This window comes from Citrus clementina, unplaced genomic scaffold, assembly GCF_000493195.1.
Source record: "Citrus clementina cultivar Clemenules unplaced genomic scaffold, Citrus_clementina_v1.0 scaffold_1, whole genome shotgun sequence".
Taxonomy (NCBI): Eukaryota; Viridiplantae; Streptophyta; class Magnoliopsida; order Sapindales; family Rutaceae; genus Citrus; species Citrus x clementina.
In genome coordinates, this window is record NW_006263303.1 from 14454301 (window position 1) to 14476075 (window position 21775).

At 32.1% G+C, this 21775-nt stretch overlaps 1 protein-coding gene across 1 annotated transcript; it reads left to right on the plus strand.

Annotated features, from left to right (window-relative positions):
* The first annotated feature begins 3882 nt into the window (after positions 1 to 3882).
* Positions 3883 to 6850, plus strand: LOC18056128 (uncharacterized GPI-anchored protein At4g28100). Its single transcript, XM_006451595.2, has 2 exons — positions 3883 to 4891; positions 5875 to 6850. The coding sequence occupies exons 1-2, from the start codon at positions 4187 to 4189 to the stop codon at positions 6211 to 6213; spliced, it is 1044 nt and encodes a 347-aa protein (XP_006451658.1). The 5' UTR covers positions 3883 to 4186; the 3' UTR covers positions 6214 to 6850.
* Positions 6851 to 21775: the final 14925 nt, after the last annotated feature.

Here is a 21775-nt window from a genome sequence, read left to right on the forward strand (position 1 = left end):
CTCTTCGCACGTGTAATGGCAAAATTGTATTAAAGTTGTGAAAGTAAAAAATACTTCACATGATATGAGCCATTGTATTTGTGATTTATGAAGCGAAGCCATCAAATAAAGAGAACGGAATATGCAGCGCAGGCTTTTCTTTTTGCCTTTGGTGAGAAATTAAAGCTCTTTACAAGTAGTAGCAGCAGCAGCTTTGGTCCGGAAGCGTGCAAATCCACCAATTGCTCAAACTTCGATGAATTCACAATTTATTTCAAGAAATTTTAATAACAAAATTCTAGCTGTTTAAATTATATTGGAAATCTTAACATAAAATTATCCCACAAATAATGATATTAAAAATTTCAATCTTTGCCAAACGCATTAAAATCTAATGAAACGAGGTCGTCATACGACGTCCTCAAGGCTCAAACCTTTAATTTGCTAATGATTATATTAGTGGGGTTTTTCACAAAGTGGAAAACAAGATCATATGATATATATAGTATCAAGTTTAATATATTGTGATTTCCAAAATCTACAATCTATTATTATAATGCAATTCCTATCTTACATGCATGTAAGATACATCCCCCTTACATGAACAATGTATGTGTGGGATCTACGTATTATTCATATGAGGAAGATGTATCTTACATACATGTAAGATAGTGGATCTTTATTATAAACAATGTTATATAAATATTTAAAAACATGTGAGCAGAACATATAAATCTCTAACCAATTCATAGAATTTAATGCACATTAATCACTTAACTGCAAAACATATTGTGTATTTGTGGGTAATCTATGCGGAGGGGTGAAGAGGAAATTTGAACTAGAATTCTTTAATTTATTCAATTAGAATTAAATGGGTTTAAGTTTAGAAAATTTGATTTTATTAAATGGGTCAAATTCGTGTTAACCTATTTAATAAACGATTTAAATACAGGTTTAGCTCACTATTATGTAAAAGAAGCAAGTAATATTTGTGTTGAATGTAGGTCAAATCTGTTGAATTGTTTTGCTATATTACTTATTTACCTTTATAATTTTGAAATTTGAAAACAAAAACTGCAAGTCGTAGGGTTATAATGATAAATATGTTTGAATATTCTTAGGAAGATAAATTTGTGGTATTTAATTTGCTTTATACTTTTGTTTGTTAATTACTATTAACTTATGATTATAGATGAATTTGAAAAAAAAATTAGGTGGTGTCCAAATTCGTTCGATTTCATTCATTAATTATGTGTTTGAACATATTATTTTGAAACTAATATTCAATGAGATGTCTGAATTCTTACGTTATGATTCATTTAATAAATGGATTGAATTAGAATCAATCAAAATTTTGCCTGCTTAATTCAAGATTATAAACCCATTTTGCCACTTATTATGAGAGAGAAAAATAATTAGAACATGCAATTTTTTTTTTAAATATTACATCAAAGGGTACTATAAATAGTCGCTAAAAAATGTTAATATATCTGTCAAGACTTGACTCGAGGCCAGGCATGCCTCAACCCACCCAAGTGTTGGCATATAGGCCAAATTAAAAGGTCATCGATATTGGTGAATAAAGATTCACTTGCGGCAATAGCTGGCATCTCTTTTTGTCACTTTTGGAAGGCGAAGGAGGCCCATCGTTTTGATAGTTGTCAATTCACAGAATGCCAAAGTGAGTGGGTTTCAGCCTGGAGAGTGGATATATCAACTACCAGACTAGAGAGTAAAATAATCCTTAATCACTACTTATTTCTTTGAGCTTTTCAAAACTCACTACTGTTGTTGTTAGTGGGGGAGCAAAAAGAAGATTAAGAAAATCTGAAAAGTGTAGCTAAAAAATATTTTCTATAATAAACTTATCGGAAACTTCTTTATGTACATCTTCATGTACAATATAAAATTCACAATACAAGGTTATTTAATTGCAGTGATCTATACATATGCCTTATGAGCCAAGAGCATCACTAAAAGCAGAAATTTTATGGTATATATAAGGTAATACAATCAATTATTGCATGTGTGTAATGTCTAATTAAATTTAATATAATTATTACTTATATGTTAATTTTTTTAAAATAAATGATCACATATGACTAACATAATACTTTTATATATTTTAAAATTCTTCCATTAAAGACCTTTAATTTATCTCTTCAAATACTTATTTGTTTATCTATATAGTATACAGAAGAGTGAAAAATAAATTATCTCCTTAAAGAGTTTTCAAATAAAAATAAATTTATATTTTTTAATTAAATTTTTTTCTCTACCAACATAATAATAATTATAATACTTCTCTCACTTTGAAAAAAATAATATAGTATTAATTAAAAGCTCTAAAAAACTCTTTAAATTAATTTTTTTTAAAAGATATTATTTCTCCTTCTTCAATATTAAAGAGAGAGGACAATCATATTGAAAAGTTTCAATTAAAGAATTTTTTTGAAACTCTTTTAGTAATGGTGTAACATAGTTTCAAAATCTTTCTTTCTTTGTTCGTTGTTTGTATTAAACAAAGCCATCAAGAATTTTTTGGAAGTTTGAGTTTATTTAATTTAATTTAGTCAATCAATTAATTAAATATTTTTATTTATAGGAAACCTGTTTTCTTAATTAATTGCGCTTGTGCGGTATCCAAGATAGATCTCCAAATTCGAGTTATTTGTCCATTTCTGTGAAAAGATTTTTTTCACTAATCTGTCTTGGATACCGCACAAGCATTTTAGCATTAATGAAACTAGTTTATTATGATATTATGTATTGAATATTTTGAATGGCTGGTATGATAAAATTTACAATATTCAATAAATAATTTTTTTATGATTCAATTATTATTAGTCGAATAATTAAAGAATTATGAGAAATTATAGAGATTAATGTAAGTTACATATATTTTAACATGACTGCTGTCAAGATAAAATATTAAATAAAAGATTGATTATGATATATTGTATTTATTTAATTTTCTAAAAATTTCTAAGATGGATAAAATTTAAATGAATTCATTTAAATAAGATTGCGTGAAAAGCATTTGATCACCAAGCCTTAAGGGGGCAACATTTATTTATGACTATTTTTATCAAATTTATTTCCAATTGTCGGCATTAGCAGCCCAAGGACTTTGTCTACTAATGGCCATCAATTTTATTATACAGTAGTCCATTGACCACTGTTGGTCTTTCTGAATTGACAGTGGCTAACTGTTGTGCTACAAATTAAGTAGAAGAAATTTTAAAGTAAAGTCAAAATGATGAAGCTCCTTTCTTTTGAAATCTTTTCTCAGTACGGATGATGGTAATCTTATATTTCATTAGTGTTCAGTTGAAATAATCAATCCATATAACTAAAAGTGTAAATTATAACATAAATATTAATTTATCATCAATAAAGAATAAAATGATGTCTTACAAAGCCTTTAAGAGAATTAATGTAGAGTTTATTGTTATATTTTAAAAATAAATGGATCTGAATTTTTCTGAAATCAAAATATTATTAATATGAGTAGGTAAATGCGTTGTATTTTTTTTTTCTAATATCAAATTATAAATGGTATTATATTTATTTTTATAAATAAAAATACCATAAATTTAATTATGTAACATTTATTTACTTATAAGTCAAAATAAAAAAGATTAATTTTTATAATTTAAAAATAAGTATTTTTTATAGATATATTTTTAGAATATAATATTTATTTTTATTTAAAATTTTTTATTCAAATAAAAATTATAAAAATTTATTTTTATTTAAATGTAAATATTTAAAAATTAAATATTAATTATAAAAAAATAATTTTTTTTTAAAATATAAAATTAATAAAATTTCAAACCTCTGCGCTTTAACAGGTAAGTCCAAAGGCCCGAGGCTATAATGTCTGATAACGACGACAGTTAACGTAAAAATGTGACTGTATTCACTCAGAATTTCTTATTCTTAGCAACAGAAGGGGAAAATGAATCCACTGAGTAGGCATAACCAAAAAGTTGGTAGAACCATAAAGAATGATTTGATGATGATATACATTTATCACTACTAATCCCCACTGAACTCTGCTTTACTGATCTTGGATCTAACCAAGGTGACAAACAAACAAACAAACAATCACTCATTACTTTTTCCCCTTCTCCACTTTTCCTTTTTCTCCCATTTACTCACTCAATTCATTTCATTTTCTCAAACACAAAACAAATCAAATCCAATGAGTAACAGAAACACTACTAACTCTCCCTTCTTTCTCTACTATTTCTTCTTCTTCTTCATTATAATCTTCCCCATAGTAATCTCCTCACTACCCGACCCGGACCCGGAAACAATCCAGCCTCTTGTTGTCAGCACCACCAGCCCGTCTCCCCCCGCGACAATCCCCGCTTTTCCCGAACAGTCCAATGTCGCGGGCTGTCCTCTCGACCTCCCCGAAGAGCTCTTCCACTCCGTCAAGTCCGCTTGCACCGGAGGACACCTCACCACCACGCAGGCCTCTTCCCAGCTGACGCGCAGCCGATGCTGCCCTGTCCTCGCCACGTGGCTCTACGCCGCCTACTCCACCACCGCCCTCGGCAGAGCAGCTACAGAAACAGCAAAGACCCCCGCCACCAGGTCTGTGGACCTGCCGTTGCTCCCCGATGACTCTGAGACCTGCGTTGATGATTTGGGGAAAGCCATGAAACAGAGAGGCATTGATCTGCCGAGGCCCAACGAGACTTGCGATGTTGTGTACTGTTACTGTGGCATTCGACTGCATCCTCTGACTTGCCCGGAAGCTTTTTCTTTGAATCCGAGAGGAAAGCTTGTTGGGAATGTGAACGTGAAGAGGCTGGAGAGGCACTGCTTGAGTAGCAGCAACAATGTCAATGGATTCCCAGGTCTTGGTGGCTGTAACAAGTGCTTGAATTCTCTCTATCAGGTAATTTCTTTGATTAGGGTTTGTTTCTGTTCTTCTTCTTCACATGACATTAATTCATTGGCTCTCTTTGGTGAATTGGGAAAGTTTTCTGTTCAATATCACTTGCTCCCCACGCGCTATGGCGAGTGGGATTCATTCTCCTTATAATGATTTATACGCAACTGCTATGTTACAGTAACTCAAAAGTAGTTAAATTACTTAATATTAGAAAATTATAGCATCTAAATAAATGGGAGGTCCCGGGTAACTATTTTTGGGTTTACGGTAAATTACTTATGATATAACTTAGCAAGACCTTGATTTATAATAGTCTTTAAGATTATATAACGTTTTATAAGTTGTTTGTGTACCTTGACACGTGGCACAATCGAGTGATTAATTAGAGAACGCCATGTGTCAGTGTCGACCACAGTCATGGTCCATAAGGTAATCACGGTCGCCCACTGAATTATATTATTTACTCCAGTCGTTACCAATGTGGCCTGTGTTATTACTTAGATGAGGACTAACATAGTCATGCCTCTTATTCTCTTCATTTTTGCGTTTCTTTCACTACCTATTTCGTTTTTGTTGATTTTTTTTATGCTCATTATAATGAGTTTGGATGGTTATGGTTCGTTTAATGTAGTAGGAGGAGGGCTTGCTAACATTCTTCCATTTTGAAAATAATGGCTGGCTTGATTAGTACTATTCTTTTTTCTAATAAGAAATCAAACTAATTAATTCTTATTTTTAAGAGTTCAATAGTAGATAACATTGTTTGTCACAATATTCCAAAATTATTAACAACAAATTTAATTGATTGCAAGTGGTTGGGAATACTGCCAGCCGTTGGAAGGCTTAAAAGTGTGGGTTTCCATTGATATAGATTGGATCTTGAACCAGCTGGTCCATTTTAAAATTGGGTTACCAAACAAGTACTTCTAGTCCAATCAAATATCAACTCTTAACTTACTTATAAAATTGACAATAATTTTATGCAGCTTAACAAGAAGACTTTTAATACAAGCAAAGCAGAGGACAGGACCACCAAAATGCACAACAAAGATTGTCAGTTGATGGGCCTCACATGGCTTCTTGAAAAAAATCGAACGGCATACATTCACACGGTTTCCGCTGTCATACGAGCTATGATGTTGAGCAGAGACGGCTTTGAACCTCAGTCATGCACTCTTAGCAGCGATGGAATGCCTCTAGCCGTTGATTCTTCGGATATTTACAACCAATCTTCCTCGATCACTCTTGCGGTTCCTTTCTACCTCTCCTTTGTATCACTTTGGTTGTTATTCATGTCCTTTGCTGTATCATCCTCACGGTTTTAATTTAGTGAATGGAAACTGCCATGTTGTTTAAATTTTTATTTTTTTCCCATCTATTCCCAGTAGTTGGCTTGTTCAAGTACTGTTCTGTATATGTTAGTCTAGGAGTCTAGGTAATCAAACCCCCAACTCTAAATTTTAAGACCTTATAATGGGTGTATAGCGTCATTCTAAATTTCAGTTCCTGTCACATTTCATGCTTTTGTTGTGTCCTGTGACAAATTTTAAAGCTAAGCTCAAGCCATCCTGGTGACCTGGCATGATAAGATACCGATTTATCCATTGAAGTGTAATGTCTTGTTGTGTCCTGCGTTGTGTTGTGTCTTGTATTCAATACCCTTGAGGCAACTTGACTCAATAATTCTAGTGTATGGTAATTTGTTGAGCATGTATTCATCATGTACACACATAGAACTGATCCGATCGACCTGTTCTGTCTACAAGTCTAGATAAGGGTTTAGTTTTGTCCAAAACTTTATTATATAAAACTATTTCATGTGGACCTGAGTAACGTGCACTATGTTGGGTACTGCTTTCTCTCTCAGACAAAATTTTGGATAAATGATCACTTGTTCAGTGGTATCCAATGTACATTTGTTTGATTCACGGGCAATTTGTTGGATATCAAGTTATCAACAACTCCCCATATTAAAGATCCTTCATTTTCTATGGTTAGTATTTGAAGAACATCATTATGAGATTGCGATTAGCCAATAGCCATCAACTTGGCTTACATCTATGGTTGTCCTATGGGATCTAATGCTGAGTTGATTTATGCTCAATTTTTTATATTTTTTTTGTCACGTGTATATATGGTAATATACAGTTAAGATTTAATTAATTTTATGTTCTTATCCGATAATTACTAATTATATCTTTATAAAATGTTAGTAAAAGGATTAGTTCAGCATTGAATATTGTGACCTAAAAAAATAGAAATAAAATAAAGAAGTTCGGCCCTCACTTGCCCAGGGCTTTTCAAGCTTGTAATCCTTTTTTTTAATTTTTCATCCTTATTTTTGAATTTTAAAGAGATTTTGGTGTCATCCCTAATTTTAATTTTAAATGTGTGCATTTTGGAATTAAAAATAGGTGTATTTAACAATAAATATCCCCTCTCAAAAACTTGATGAAATAATTTGTGTTTTTCTTGCTACTAAGTATATGGTTGTTGACGGTCTCAATGCATGCTTTATAGGCATAAAGGAGAAGTAGATTTAGGATAAAAATTAAAAGTTTCAAAGGTAACTTTCCTTTTTCTTCTTTCTCTCATGGAAAACAAATTATTACAAGGTATATGTTACGGAAGAATTTTCTACCATGCTTTTGAAAAAGAAGCAGACGTCAAGCGGACTTAAAGATGACTTTATTATTTTTGTTAAATTATGATTATAAGCCACATTTCATCAAGATTATGAAATGAATTATCACAGTGATTGGTTAAATTGACTAGGCTTAGCAAAAATGCCTGGGCCAACTCAAGCTTGGGCTGGCCCGGTCTAGGCCCGTGAGCTTTAGGCCCTCAGAATAAATCCCCGGACATGAGCTAAAATTTTAAAGGTCCATTCACAGTGGGGCTGGGTAAAGGCCTTTGGAGGCTTTTGATAATTTATAAAATTATAAAAAATGTAAATAAAAAAAAAAAGAAAATATGAGCACTATTTACGCTATTATGATACAAAATGATGTTACTATTCATACTAGTTACTATCATTTCTATCTTACTAATATTCAAATAATATTTTCCGCTTATTTTACAGAAATATTATGATTATAATAGAGGAATACATTATTTGTGACCCAAGTAACTTACACCAAGCAAGAATTAGCAGTTTGTTAAGGTTTCGATGAACGTAAAGTTTTATGCAATGAATATTATGATAGCTATAAAGTACAGAAGAAATAACAAAAACAACAATGATAATCATATTACCAATAATTAGACATTGATAAACATTTGTTTTTCTACATACACCCAATTACATAGGTTGTTTAAGCCAAGCAATTGCATATATGTTAATAGTCTCTTGACTTGGATCAGATTTTTCTCTATATTGATGATAATTAATAACATGAGATTTGTGTTGCCGTTCAACTTAACTACTCATTTATCTAGTAATATTTTTTTAATAAACATGACAAAATGTCATTGACTTATTATACGGCTAACGTTATACCTCTGACGTACAAAAAATATTTACATCGAGGATCTTAGACAAAAGCAGGCTTCACATAACCTATATTTGAATACATAAAATGATAAAAAGGAAATATTAGGAAATGGAGTAGAAAATCAATATTTTAACTAAAAATTATAGTGAACTTGTTACTGACTTGGATTTTTAAAACAAAAGAAACTGGTGTTATTGAAAGGAAAATGCATCCTGCCTAGAATGCCAAGAGAAAGTTGAGAGAAATGACAGCTTGTGTTGCCGTTCCCTTCTCTTTCTTGTCATTCGAGACATTTTCAATTGTTAAAAATATAAAAAAAAAGTAAAAAATGATTGAAATTTGAATCCCATCACATGCATCATTTTCTCTCTCTCTCAGCAAGACATTTTTAATTGTTAGAAATATAAAAAAAAAGTAAAAAATGACTGAAAGTTGAATCTCATCACATGCAACACTCTCTCTCTCGACACTTCACTATTAACTCATTCTCACTCACTCCTTCATCTTCACTTTTCTTCTCTGACTACCAACATCACACTTCACATTTCCCCACTCTCTCCAGTTATTAAATTCTCCCAAACACAGAAGCGCTACTCGTTTTAGATTCGCAAGTAGAACTCGAAATTGGTAATTGCTTGATTATAAAGATGGATTTTTCATTTTGAACATTAATTTCTATTGTATTAGTAATAATAGAAATGTACCGGCATTTTGCTTGAGTTTTATTGTTTTATAGATTAAATGATAGCAATCTCTAATACTCTTGGAAGCAATTTACTGGTTAGACGATAATTATAAATGATAAATGATAATTCTGTTTGATTTACAAATATTTAAAATTTAAATTTTTTGAAACTTAATGGCTTAAATTTTTGCTATATAAAAATTTTGCAAAAATTTATAATAATTTATTCTTAATACAAATGTTAATTATTTTGTAGGAGTGAAAAATTTGGAAAATAAGCATGCAATCAAGATATGCAACTACAAAAATATAAGCAAACTCTTGGGATGTTATTTGATAGTCATGAAGAAATGTGGGCATTTTAAAAAGCCTATAATAGACAAGAAGTGTTTCCTATGAAGAAGCTAACTAGTAAGAAAAAGAGTAATGAGATTATAAAATACGCGACATCTGCACGTGGCTTTAATGACAAGTCAGAAAGTAAATCTACTAATATGTTGAAGCCGAAACCTATTGTGAAAACTAGTTATGATGTTAGAATTGAAGGTTGTGTAAATGATGATGAAAAATGAGTTCTTCGAACTTTAAACCTTCAATATAATCATGGAATGAGTCCAGACAAAACTAGGTATTTTCTTTGTAATCATAGCATTACTGCAAGTGCAAAAAAGTGTATTGAAATAAATTATTGTGTGGGAGTAAACATTGCCCAGAATTTTAATTCTATTATTATCGAAGTTGGTGGGTATGAAAATGTCTCATTCTAAGAAAAATGATTGTAGAAATCTTGTTGACAAAGTTAGGCGATTACAACCTAGAGAAGGAGATGTTATGGCAATTCTAAAGTACTTCCAGAAAAAGCAAGCAAAATGCAAGGTGTTTTTTTTTTCTTAGCATTGATTTGGATCAACATGATTGATTAAAGAATGTATTTTGGGCAGATTCGAGGAATAGGGCAGTTTATAAATATTGTGGAGATGTCATTACATTTGACACAACATATCTTACCAACAAGTATGACATGTCATTTGCTCCCTTTGTTAGAGTTAATCATCATAGCTAGTTTATTTTGTTAGGATGCAAATTAATTTCACATGAGTATACAGAGACATTTACATGGTTATTTAAGGCATGACTGTCATGCATGCCTAGTTCTTCTCCCACGGTATCATTATAGACTAAGACAAAGTAATGCAAATGTCAATTGAGAATGTTTATTCTACGACTAGGTATCGATGGTGTTTGTCGCATATAAAGAAGGTGCCTAAGAAGTTATGGGATTTTAAAGAATGTGAAGGTATTATTTCTTTGAGACTTTCTACTATTTATGATTCATTAATTCCTACTGTGTTCGAGGAAGCTCGGCATGACATGATTACGATATATGATTTATGGGATAATGATTGGTTAAATAGTTTATATGATGAGCAGTATCATTGGGTTCCATGCTATTTGAAAGACTGTTTTTGGGCAGGAATGTCAACAACTTAGCGAAGTGAAAGTATGAATGCAGTTTTTGATAGGTTCGTTAACTTAAAAACAAATTTGAAGCAATTTGTAAAACAGTATAAAAATGCGTTAAGAAGAAAAACTAAATTAGAATTGCAAGCAGATACCAAGTGTTTTAATAAAAAGACTCCATGTGTAATAAGATATAAGATGGAGAAGCAAGTTGAAGAGGTGTACACTATTTCTAAGTTTAAAGAATTCTAACAAGAATTAATTGCATTGATGTATTGTCATATAATTAATTTTGTAGGATCACTATATGAAATCGATGAATCATATGGGCAAGGTAAGAAAAAGAACTTTGAGATTGTTCTTGAAGAAGTTGAGTGTGAAGTTAGTTGTATCTATTCAAAGTTTCAGTTTAGAGGGATTTTATGTAGAATGTCCTTGCAATGTTGATATGTAACAATGTTGAAGAAAGATGTAAGGAGATAATATAACAAGGTGAAGTTATAATGTGCAGAATTTATCCATTCAACAGGAGAGATATGACAAAATGTGTCTTGCTTTCATTAAAGTGGTAGACATAGCTACTGATGATGAAAATAGTTACAAATTTTTGCTAGATTAGAGTGGTAATACACTAAAAGATCTACCCATGCAAATTTGGTGTGCAAGTGTGGAACAAATTGTTTCACTAACAACTGTTACAAGTGAAGTAAGCTGTAGCAACAACAATGATGAACATGTAATCAATAATCCAATAGCAGCACGTCGTGAAGGCCATTCTCCTTGTCTGAGGAAATAGTCTACAATTCATAAGAAATCTGCCCAAAAGAAGAAAACTGCAGAAAAAATAAGGTTTGTTGAAATACAAATATATGTTTTCTAATTTCATTTGGTCTTCGTTTAATTATATATCATAATTTTACAGGATTTACAATAAAATGCTCCATCGTCTTATGAAGTGCCTAATAAAATCTCCATACAACACAACAACGTGGCTTGTGGTTAGTTTGTGAATTTTTATGTTAAAATTTTCTTTTATTTTGGAGATATGTAACTAAGTATATTGTTGAGCATATGTAGACATTACAGGAAGTACTATTAATGTAAATCTCAACCTATACAAGACTTTAGGCTACTATAATATAAGATTAAATTCATTAGGAAATTTTAATTTCAAATTTTTAATACGGATTTTACATTTATATTTTTTTATCTGCCTAGTTACCTATATACCCAACCCAAGTTGGTGAAATAAATATTCATTTCTTTATAATTTTGCACACAGTAAGTTGTCGTCTTAAAATCACAACTTGTTAACGTATACTTATATTTTTACATTTTTAAAATGTGATGTGATGTTTTAATAGTCCTACTGTATGCTTTGCAATCATATTATTCTTATTCTTCAATAACATACGAAGGATCAAGAAGTGGGAATTTCAAACAATTGCTACATCAACAATATAATGAGGACAACAATCGCTGTGATTGATGTTTGACTTGTATTCTGTTCAAATTATTTTCTCTATCATATCACTTGGATTTTACTTAAAACGACTAGCTATAGTGATGAATTAATCATTGCACTATTGGTTTTTTTTTTTTATAATTTTTGTTGGTCTGGTGGCTTTTTTGATAATTTTTATGACATTTTTTTATAATTGTTTATGGCATAAATCATTGCAATTTTATAAAAACAATTTGAATCTAATTTCAAACTCAATAGAATAAAACAACTATGAGTTTTATATTTCAAGGGAAAATACTGTTATATATATCTATAAGTTAAAAAATAAAACTTAAATCTAAAACATAGTACAACAATCACAAGTATTCTAATGAAATCATATCCCGGTGTCTGTCTCCTTCAAGGTTCATTGTCAAACAATATTCTTTGAACTTCACATTATTGCATATGCTCAAGTTCATTATGAAACAATTGAAATTTAATAGACAAACACTCAATCTTCAATGTCAACTTACTAAATTCCTCCACTAACAAGTCAATTTTCTCTTCGCTAGATTTTTGGTCTTCTGCACATTAATTTTTTGCATTCTCTACATTTCCAAAATTTACGATTTGGATTTTTTGAGTACGTGATGTTAACAACAACTCAATTTGATTACCGCATTCATTACATATTTGCAGTGAGTTTTGAGTTTCATTTGTGCTAGATGACATTGTCATTAATAGATTACTTTAATTGCCAACAAAAAAAAGCACTCTACAACAACTCATATTTTTCACCCAACTCATATTTTTCAGCCAAGAAATATAAAAAAATTGTTAAATATGAAAATTAAATGATTGAATAAGATAATTAATTCATAATATGTAATATTATCACAACATATCCATGTAAAACCAAGTAATTAGACAATGGGTTCAAACAAAATCTGGAGTTCACAAACATGAGACAAAGTATAAAATAGAGTGCTACTAGGTATCAAAAATTATTTTCTCCTTCAAGTTGAATACATCAAACTCTTCCCCCAGTCACCAGATATTAAATAATTGCCATTAATTTTACTTCTTTGAGTATTTTATCCCTTGTGACATACTAAAAAATGAGGGCAAAATATTTAAAAGTTTTGAAACAAAGTTAGTTAATTAAACATTCTTATTTCATGATAACAGATTTTGTGATAAAGTATCACCTCCAACACACATATTAACTCTCAAAATTATAAGAGCCCATAATGCAGCAAATCACCTAAACTAAAATCTAGCAAACTGCTGAAATTTCCCAAATTCATAGTAATTCTACATCACATTGAACCAAAATTCAGTAATTTTCACAGCAATTCTACATCACACTAAACCAAAATCCACCAATTTTCACAATAATTTTCACATAATTAATATTCCAAATGAAAAATCCATCTTTATCATCAAACAATTACTAACAAACAACAGATATTGAAACCGGAGAGAGTGAAAAAGTATGATGTGGAGTTGAAAACAAAAATTTATCTAAGAATTCATAGAAAATAAAAATTTATCATTTTCTTTAATCACTGACATAAAACGGGGCGGTAGTTGGGTTCTGCTTTTGGATCTAAAACGGGCGGTGCTTTCGTGTTTGGTAGCCAGAGAGACTAAGGAAGCGTGATGGGGAGTTGAAGAGTGTAAGGCCAGAGAGAATGAAGAAACGTGACGGGGAGCTGAAAAGTGAAGCCAAAGAGAGTGAAGAAGCATGATGGAAGCTGAAAAGAGTGAGGAAGCATGATGTAGAGTGGGAGAGTGAGGCAGGAGATGAGTCAGTGAGGAGGCGTGATGGGGAGCGAAGAGTGTGAGGATAAAGTTGAGAGAGAGAGAGATGGGGATTCTATAGATTCTCTCATTTTTTTATTTTTTTTTATTTTTAACTATTAAAAATTAGTACACTGTCAAGAGAGAGAGAAGTGAAACAACAGTATAAGCTGCTATTTCTCTCAACTTTCTCTTAGCATTCTTGATATCTAGCACGATTGTTATTGAAATCCGCAAGTAGACTTATTAGTTTTATTGTCCTTAGGGCTATGATGTAGAGCCTTTACCAAATTAATGTTTGAAAATGAATTAAAGAATATCGAGAAATTATTGCTTATTAAAATTTCAACCTAATGCTTATAATGAAGAAAAAATGGGATAATGTCATCTGAGGGACATATTTCAGTAAATATAAAATGGTAATAAGCTTTTTAAAAATAGACAAACATGTGACAAATTGTTAATATTTTTGTTAATTTTAATGAAATTGGTGAAATAACGTTTTTGTCCGCATGACTTTATTTAAATATTAGGGCTAATGTAACTTGGATGATGCAAGTTTCAAAATTTATCACACAAGTGACAATTATTTTGAAAACACTCTTACTGGTGACAAACAATTAACTTCAACCATTAACTCTAACAAAAATGGTTAGTTAATTAGAAAATAACATTTCTGCCCCAACTCATGATTTTTTATTTTCTTTTATAGAAATATAAATTAAATCTAAATTAAATCTATACATTTTGGAGTTAAATCAAACTAATATTTTAAAATAATTCTATTTGAATCAAACTAATTTTTAAACATAAAACAAGAAGCAAATCTCTCATGAATGAAGCATGATATAAATCCAATATTTCTATCTTATTAGCACTAATTTTGTAAATATTAGACTCAAATCTTCAAGAATCTAATACGATGGCTTAATAAATATTAGTTCTTTCAAAATCCAATTTGTAGCAACCAATCTATCCACTCAGTTCGGTAGCAACGAAGTTATCAATCACATTTTTCAACAAAGCTTCGTCAATATCTTTCCCTCATTTTCTTTATCAATTACAACATTTTTGACTTTATTATTTAAAGCATTGAAAACCATGTCTTGTTGCAATAGTGAAGCATTTCAACCTAAGAATTTTAATCCACATTACACCATAACACAACCACAAGATTTTCAAATTCAACTTTGGTAATCTTTGAAATAGCCTTTGCAAGTCTGCAACTTCTTATCCAAATCAAATTAATGTAAAAATTAAGAAGAATTAACCAAACTAAATGAAACTAATCAAAGCCTAAAAACAAAAATTTTCAAACCCTAAAATCACTAAGCTTAATTTGACGGTGGTGGTGGTAGACGGATTCACAAATAACAATGGGGTTTCTATGTTGACCGCATTTGTTGTGATACCTTGCCATCATGTGGCTTTAGAGCGCAGCCATGAGTTACTACCACTACTACTTTAGCTCCATGACTCGCAGATACTATAATGCTATGGACATGGAGAAGACGAAGCTTGGATAAGACGAAGAAAGGAGAAAAAAAAGGAAAAAAAGAAAAAGAACCAGCAGAAGATAAAGAAAGAAGGAGAGAAAGGGAAAAACAAACAAAAAAAAAGAAAAATGTAAATAAATAAAATAAATCTATTTTTCCAATTGTACCTTTGTGTCATTAGAGTTAATGGCAAAAGTTGACGGTTTGTCACTGTAGGAGTATTTTCGAAACAATTGTCACTTATGTGATAAATGTCGAAACAGAAATTCTAGTTATGCAACCCAAGATAGGGGGGGTGAATTGAGATTCTAAAAATTATTCAATTCTAAAATAAAATATCATGCAAATCTAAAACAAATTTAAAGCAATAACAATTAAATCAGTCACAATATAAAAAGATAAGGGAAGAGAGATTCAAACACGAAGATTTTTACGTGGTTCGGCCAACCTCGCCTACGTCCACGCCTCCAAGGTTTCCGGGCTTGAGGATTTCACTAAGCAAGCCTCCAAGGCTTCAAATGCTTACACTTGACTTCCAAGGTGTCAATGAACCTTTATAACAAGAGATTATCCTAAATCTCTTAACCCAAGTGTATCCCAACACTTACAATCACTCAAAGTAAAAGATTACAAATTGTTTTTCTCTCACACAATATTTAAGATTACAAATCAATGCCCAAAATGTGAATAAATGAAGCAAGAATGTGTTTAAAGCTCTATGAAGATTGTATTCTTGAATATAAGCTCAATGGTCGTGTTGTGATCAAATTTTGTTTGAATTTGAATGAGCTTATTTATAGTTGGAGCTGAAAACTAGCCGTTATTGACTTTCTGCTCACTGTCAGATTGCCGTTTGACTGCTCAATATGACCGTTGGGCTGAATTTTTAAATTGTCGGATCGCCGTTATCTAGATGTCGGATCACCGTTTAGGTCTAGAGGCTAATCTTCAGTTCTGTTTGATATCGGCGGGCCGTTTATCAGAATTGTCAGATCGTCGTTTAGGTCCAAAGGCTAATCTTCAGTTCTGTTTGATTTCGGCGAGCCGTTATCAAGCTTGTCGAATCGCCGTTTTCCACATTTACTGCTGCAGTGAACTATTTTGCAACAGAACAGTTTGTTTCCAAATCTTTATAAAAACATTTTATAAAACTTGTCAAAATAGATCCATTTACAGGATTTGAAACAATATTTGTTATTATCAAAACTCTCAAAGCTTTTTCAATTGAAAACCATTAACATGAAAATAACCAAAAATCATTTTCATAGAATAAAAGTGAGAATGATGATTTAAAAAGTATATGAAAATTATTTTGAGCTTTTAAAAGATTAATCAATCTAAATCAAGTTTGTTATCATCAAAATCAATAATAAAGAAATATTTATGTTTAACAATCTCCCCCTTTTTAATGATGACAAATTGTTCAAGAATATATTTGTGCAATTTTGCTCCCCCTAAATATGTGCTCCCCCTGAGTAAAGATTTTTAAGGAATGTAACTTCCCTTAAATATGTGCCCATCAATTTTTAATCTCATAAAAAATAATTGTAAACTGAATAGATAAATTATCTCCCCCTTCATCATAAAAAGAAATGAGCATGAAAAGATTTAAAAGCGAAGTTCAGAGATTAATCATATTGGAAAAATTTCGGAAGAATCTCCCCTTAAAAATGAACATATCCTCAACAATACAAATAGTTTAAAAAAAAAAACTTCCATATATATATATGCCAACTTATCAACCAACCTCCATCCCAACAATCAAACATATCATCAGTATAATCAAGAACAATTATCAAACATATCATCAAAATCAACGCAATCATAAATAAAGTCCACATATCCAACAAAAAAAATCATAAAAGCATCACAAACACAATAAAAAAATAAGTGTCACAACGAACTACATGAAATGAGTAATGTCTGTGCGAAAATCAGAGGGGCAAAACACTAAGACGGGGGCTGTGAAGAAGAATTGCCTGGGTCATAACCAAAGTAACCAAGAATGCGGCGCTGGCCAGCAATTAACTCCATTTGCTGATCTAACATTTACTGCCAAAAGGTCGCAAAGTCAGATTGAAGCTGCTGGGACAGGACATCCACTTTGTTAGAAAGTTGCTGAAAGCGATCCGCAGGAACGGTCGATGCTGTAGGAGGGACGACAGACTTGGCTGGCACGTCATCCTGAGAGGAAGCTGTTGTTGATGCTGGTGCTGGTGCTGGTGCTGATACTGCTGGTGCTGCTCTGCGAGAGACACGTGGTCTAGCCCCAAGGCAGAAATCGGGTAACTCATCCTCGGAATAGATGTCATTTAATATACGATCATTCGCTGGTGCAAGCAGAGTATCTTCATTCTTAGAGGATATTGTTTTTTCCCACTTTCCACGTTTCTTAAAAAATTCGATCACAGAAATAATCTCTCGACCGAGCTTACGGGTCTCGAGATAAACAGGCTCAGTGATAGGTACTCTAAAGAATTTCAAGATCCTAGTAATGATGCTGCCATAGGGAAGAGATCGGTTGGAGACTCTAGGTGTGGACCACATATGACAAAGGATAGTGTAGGATAAACTCACATGCTGTCTATGGATGATGGAATCTAATAAACCAACATCAAGTCAAGTAACCTCATTAGTGTGACCCTGTCTAGGGGTGACCATGTGTTGGAGAATGATATGAAGTATTCGAATTTGGAAAGTGAGGAGTTGAGACCTAAAGGACAAAGAACAGACTACGTCATCGAAAAGTTCCTGACGCCTACAAATGTTCCGTACACTATCCACATGACAGAAATCACTAAATTCAAGTTCTTTCCTAGCGGTGTAAATGTTTAAGCGTCCATAAGAAATTCCAAGAATACTACATAATTCTGATTCATCAAACGCAATACGAATTCCTCCTACGTAAGTATAAAGTTCAACTTGACGGGAAGAGGAGAGTTCCATATTAGAATAAAAGACACGGACTAGATTTTCATAGATGGGCTCTTCTATACTTAAGGCTTCACTCCAATGGCTAAGCAATTGAGTAATAGTACGACCACAAATGGTAATATCTGAAAACTCTGTAATGTTAAGAGAAAATGAGGGAGTTACCGGTTTGCCCATGAATTTGTCACGAAATCGCTAAGCAGAGGTGTCATTGGAAAATTGGAGGCTCTTAAAGTCCTGAGAGGGAGGCTTGGAGGGACTGGAACGACGCGGAGCAGTGTGCTTGGCTCGAGCACGCCTCTATGGTCGTTCTGCCATTGATGAGTTTGGAGAATTTTGAATTGGGAGAAATAAAGTTTGAGTGATGAGAGAGTAATGACAAGTTGAAATGTGATTGAAATTGGAAGAAATTTGGCTCAATTTTGGCGAGAGTACGGCTGGTTTCTAGGGTTGGAAATTTGGGATTTCTCAAATTGTTAATCAAAAACGAGTTTTGATCGGTTAAAAAGGTTCTAAAGAAGATGAGAAAGGTTTTGAATGGTTAGATTTGGTGAGAGAGAGTAAGAAAAATGGTGGATTTGAGAGAGAGAGAGCAAGAACGAAATGAGAAAGAAGACGAAGGACTGTTCACTTATCGCGGGATAACGGCAAGCCGTTATAGATATATCGGTGAGCCGACAGCGTCCAGAGAGCTCCCCAAAAATTTTCATTAGGACAGCGAGCCGTTTATAGATATATCGGCAAGCCGACAGAGTCCAGAGAGTTTCCCCAAAATTTTTCATCAGGACGGCGAGCCGTTAATGTGTTATCGGTGAACCGATAGCTTCCAGAATGCTACCCATTGTTTCTGCCCTAAAATGGTTAGCTGTTTATTGAAATAACGGAAATCCGTTTTCTACAACGTATGATTTCGCACATTTATTTTAGTATTTGGCCAACAATTAATACATTTCAAGATCATTTCATTGATCCAAAATGATTTAAGTGCCAATTCAGTGCATAATTCATGTACATGTATATATTTCAACAATTTATTTATACATTTTTCAAAAATACACACACTTCACATGTATATTGAGCATTCCATAGATATTAAAACATCAAATCATAAATCAATCAATTTTAATAGACTCAATAACATGAATTAGTATGTTAATGCGAAAATTTCATCATCCCAAGTTCATGCCGAATTTTTGAAAATTGTTCTTCGCAAAGTAGTTTTGTAAAAATATCAGCAAGTTGTTTTTTCGTAGAAATAAACTCTAATGCAATATCTCCCTTTTAAACATGATCTCTTAAAAAATGATGTTTTATTTCTATATGCTTGGTTCGAGAGTGTTGAATGAGATTCTTTGAAAGATTTATAGCACTAGTATTATCACACTTAATAAGAATTTGTTCTAGGTTAATACCATAGTCTCTAAGTGATTGTTTCATCCAAAGAGCATGTGCACAACAACTTTCTACAGCTATATATTCAGCCTCGGTAGTTGAGAGTGCAATAGAATTTTGTTTCTTGCTAAACCATGAAACAAGTGAATGACCTAAGATATAGCATGTTCTACTAGTGCTTTTCCTATCAACTTCATAACCAGCAAAATCCGCATCCGAATAACATGTTAAATCTATATGAGTTCCCCTAGGATACCAGCATCCGAATAACATGTTAAATCTATATGAGTTCCCCTAGGATACCAGAGGCCAATATCTATGGTTCCACTCAAATAACGAAAAATTCTTTTAACAAGCAACAAATGAGATGGGGTCTACTTGCAGTTAAATAAAGTAAAGATCCGATCATACCTCGATACATTTTGATATCCACTTTCTTGCCTTTTTCATCTTTGTCAAGTTTGGTTGTTGTGCTCATTGGAGTGTTTTTGGTCTTTGAGTCATCAATGCCGAATCTTTTGAGTAGATCTTTTACATACTTGGCTTGATTTATGAAAATTCCTTCCTCATTTTGTTTTATTTGCAGCCTAAGGAAGTACTTCAACTCTCCCATCATACTCATTTCAAATTCATTACTTATGCAAGATGAAAATTCTTTACACAACAATTCATTAGTAGAGCCAAAAATAATATCATCAACATAAATTTGAACAAGTATGTCTTTGTCCTTATATTTGACAAAGAGAGTAGTATTCGCTTTACCCATTGAAAAATCATTTTCCAACAAGAAATTTTTAAATCTATCATACCATGCTCTAGGTGCTTGTTTTAAGCCATACAAAACTTTAAATAACTTATAGACATGATTTGGAAATTTTTCATTTTTAAAACCAGGGGATTGTTTTACATACACTTCTTCTATTATAAAAAATTCAAAAAAGCACTTTTCACATCCATTTGAAATAAAATGAAATCTTTATGACATGCAAAAGCCAACAACATTCTAATTGATTCTAGTCTAGCTACGGGTGCAAATGTTTCATCAAAATCAATTCCTTTTTCTTGGTTCTAACCTTGAGCCACTAATCTAGCTTTATTTCTTACAACCACACCGGATTCATCCATCTTATTTCTAAATATCCATTTAGTACCTATGACGGATTGATGTTCCAGTTTAGGAACTAATTCCCACACATTGTTTCTTTCAAATTGATTTAACTCCTCTTGCATTGCCATAATCCAAGATTCATCATTTTCCGCATTCGCAAAGGAATTGGGTTCAATTTGAGAAATAAATGCGTTATGCTCACAAATATTTCTAAGTGATGATCTAGTTATAACACCTCGTGAGGGATCTCCTAAAATTACATCCTTAGGGTGAGAAGAAACATACCTCCACTCCTTGGGGAGTGCTTGAGAAGTACCTTCATGTTGCTCCATATTTGTTTGCTCTTCTTGTTCATCCTCTTGATTTCTTTGTGGTGCATTATGTTGTTTATCCTTTGATGGTTCTTCTTGTAACTCTCCATCTGCATCATCATAATTTATTCATTTCTCCGCAGAGGAAGGGTTAGACTCATCAAATGTAACATGCATAGATTCTTCTACAACTAGTGTATTTTTGTTATAAACTCTATAAGCTTTGCTTGAGTTTGAATATCCAAGAAAAATACCAACATTAGATTTTGGATCAAATTTGCCAAGATTGTCTTTTGTGTTCAAAATAAAACATTTGCATCCAAAAACTTTGAAATAACCAATATTGGGTTTTCTATGTTTCCAAAGCTCATATGGAGTTTTGTTGAGGTTAGGTCTAATCAACACACGATTTAAAACATAACAAGCGGTATTGACGGTCTCGGCCCAAAAATACTTAGGCAATGAATTTTCATTCAACATAGTCATATCCATTTCTTGAATGGATCTATTCTTTCTCTCAACAACTTCATTTTGTTGTGGAGTTCTAGGTGATGAAAATTGATGCTTAATGCCAAAATCATTACAAAAAATCTCAAATGTATGATTTTCAAACTCTCCTCCATGATCACTCCTAATGCATGCAATACCATACCCTTTTTCATTTTGTATTTTCTTACAAAACACTTTAAAGGCATCAAGAGCATCATCCTTATTGGCTAAGAATAATACCCATTAAAAGCCTTATATATTCTTTTTTTT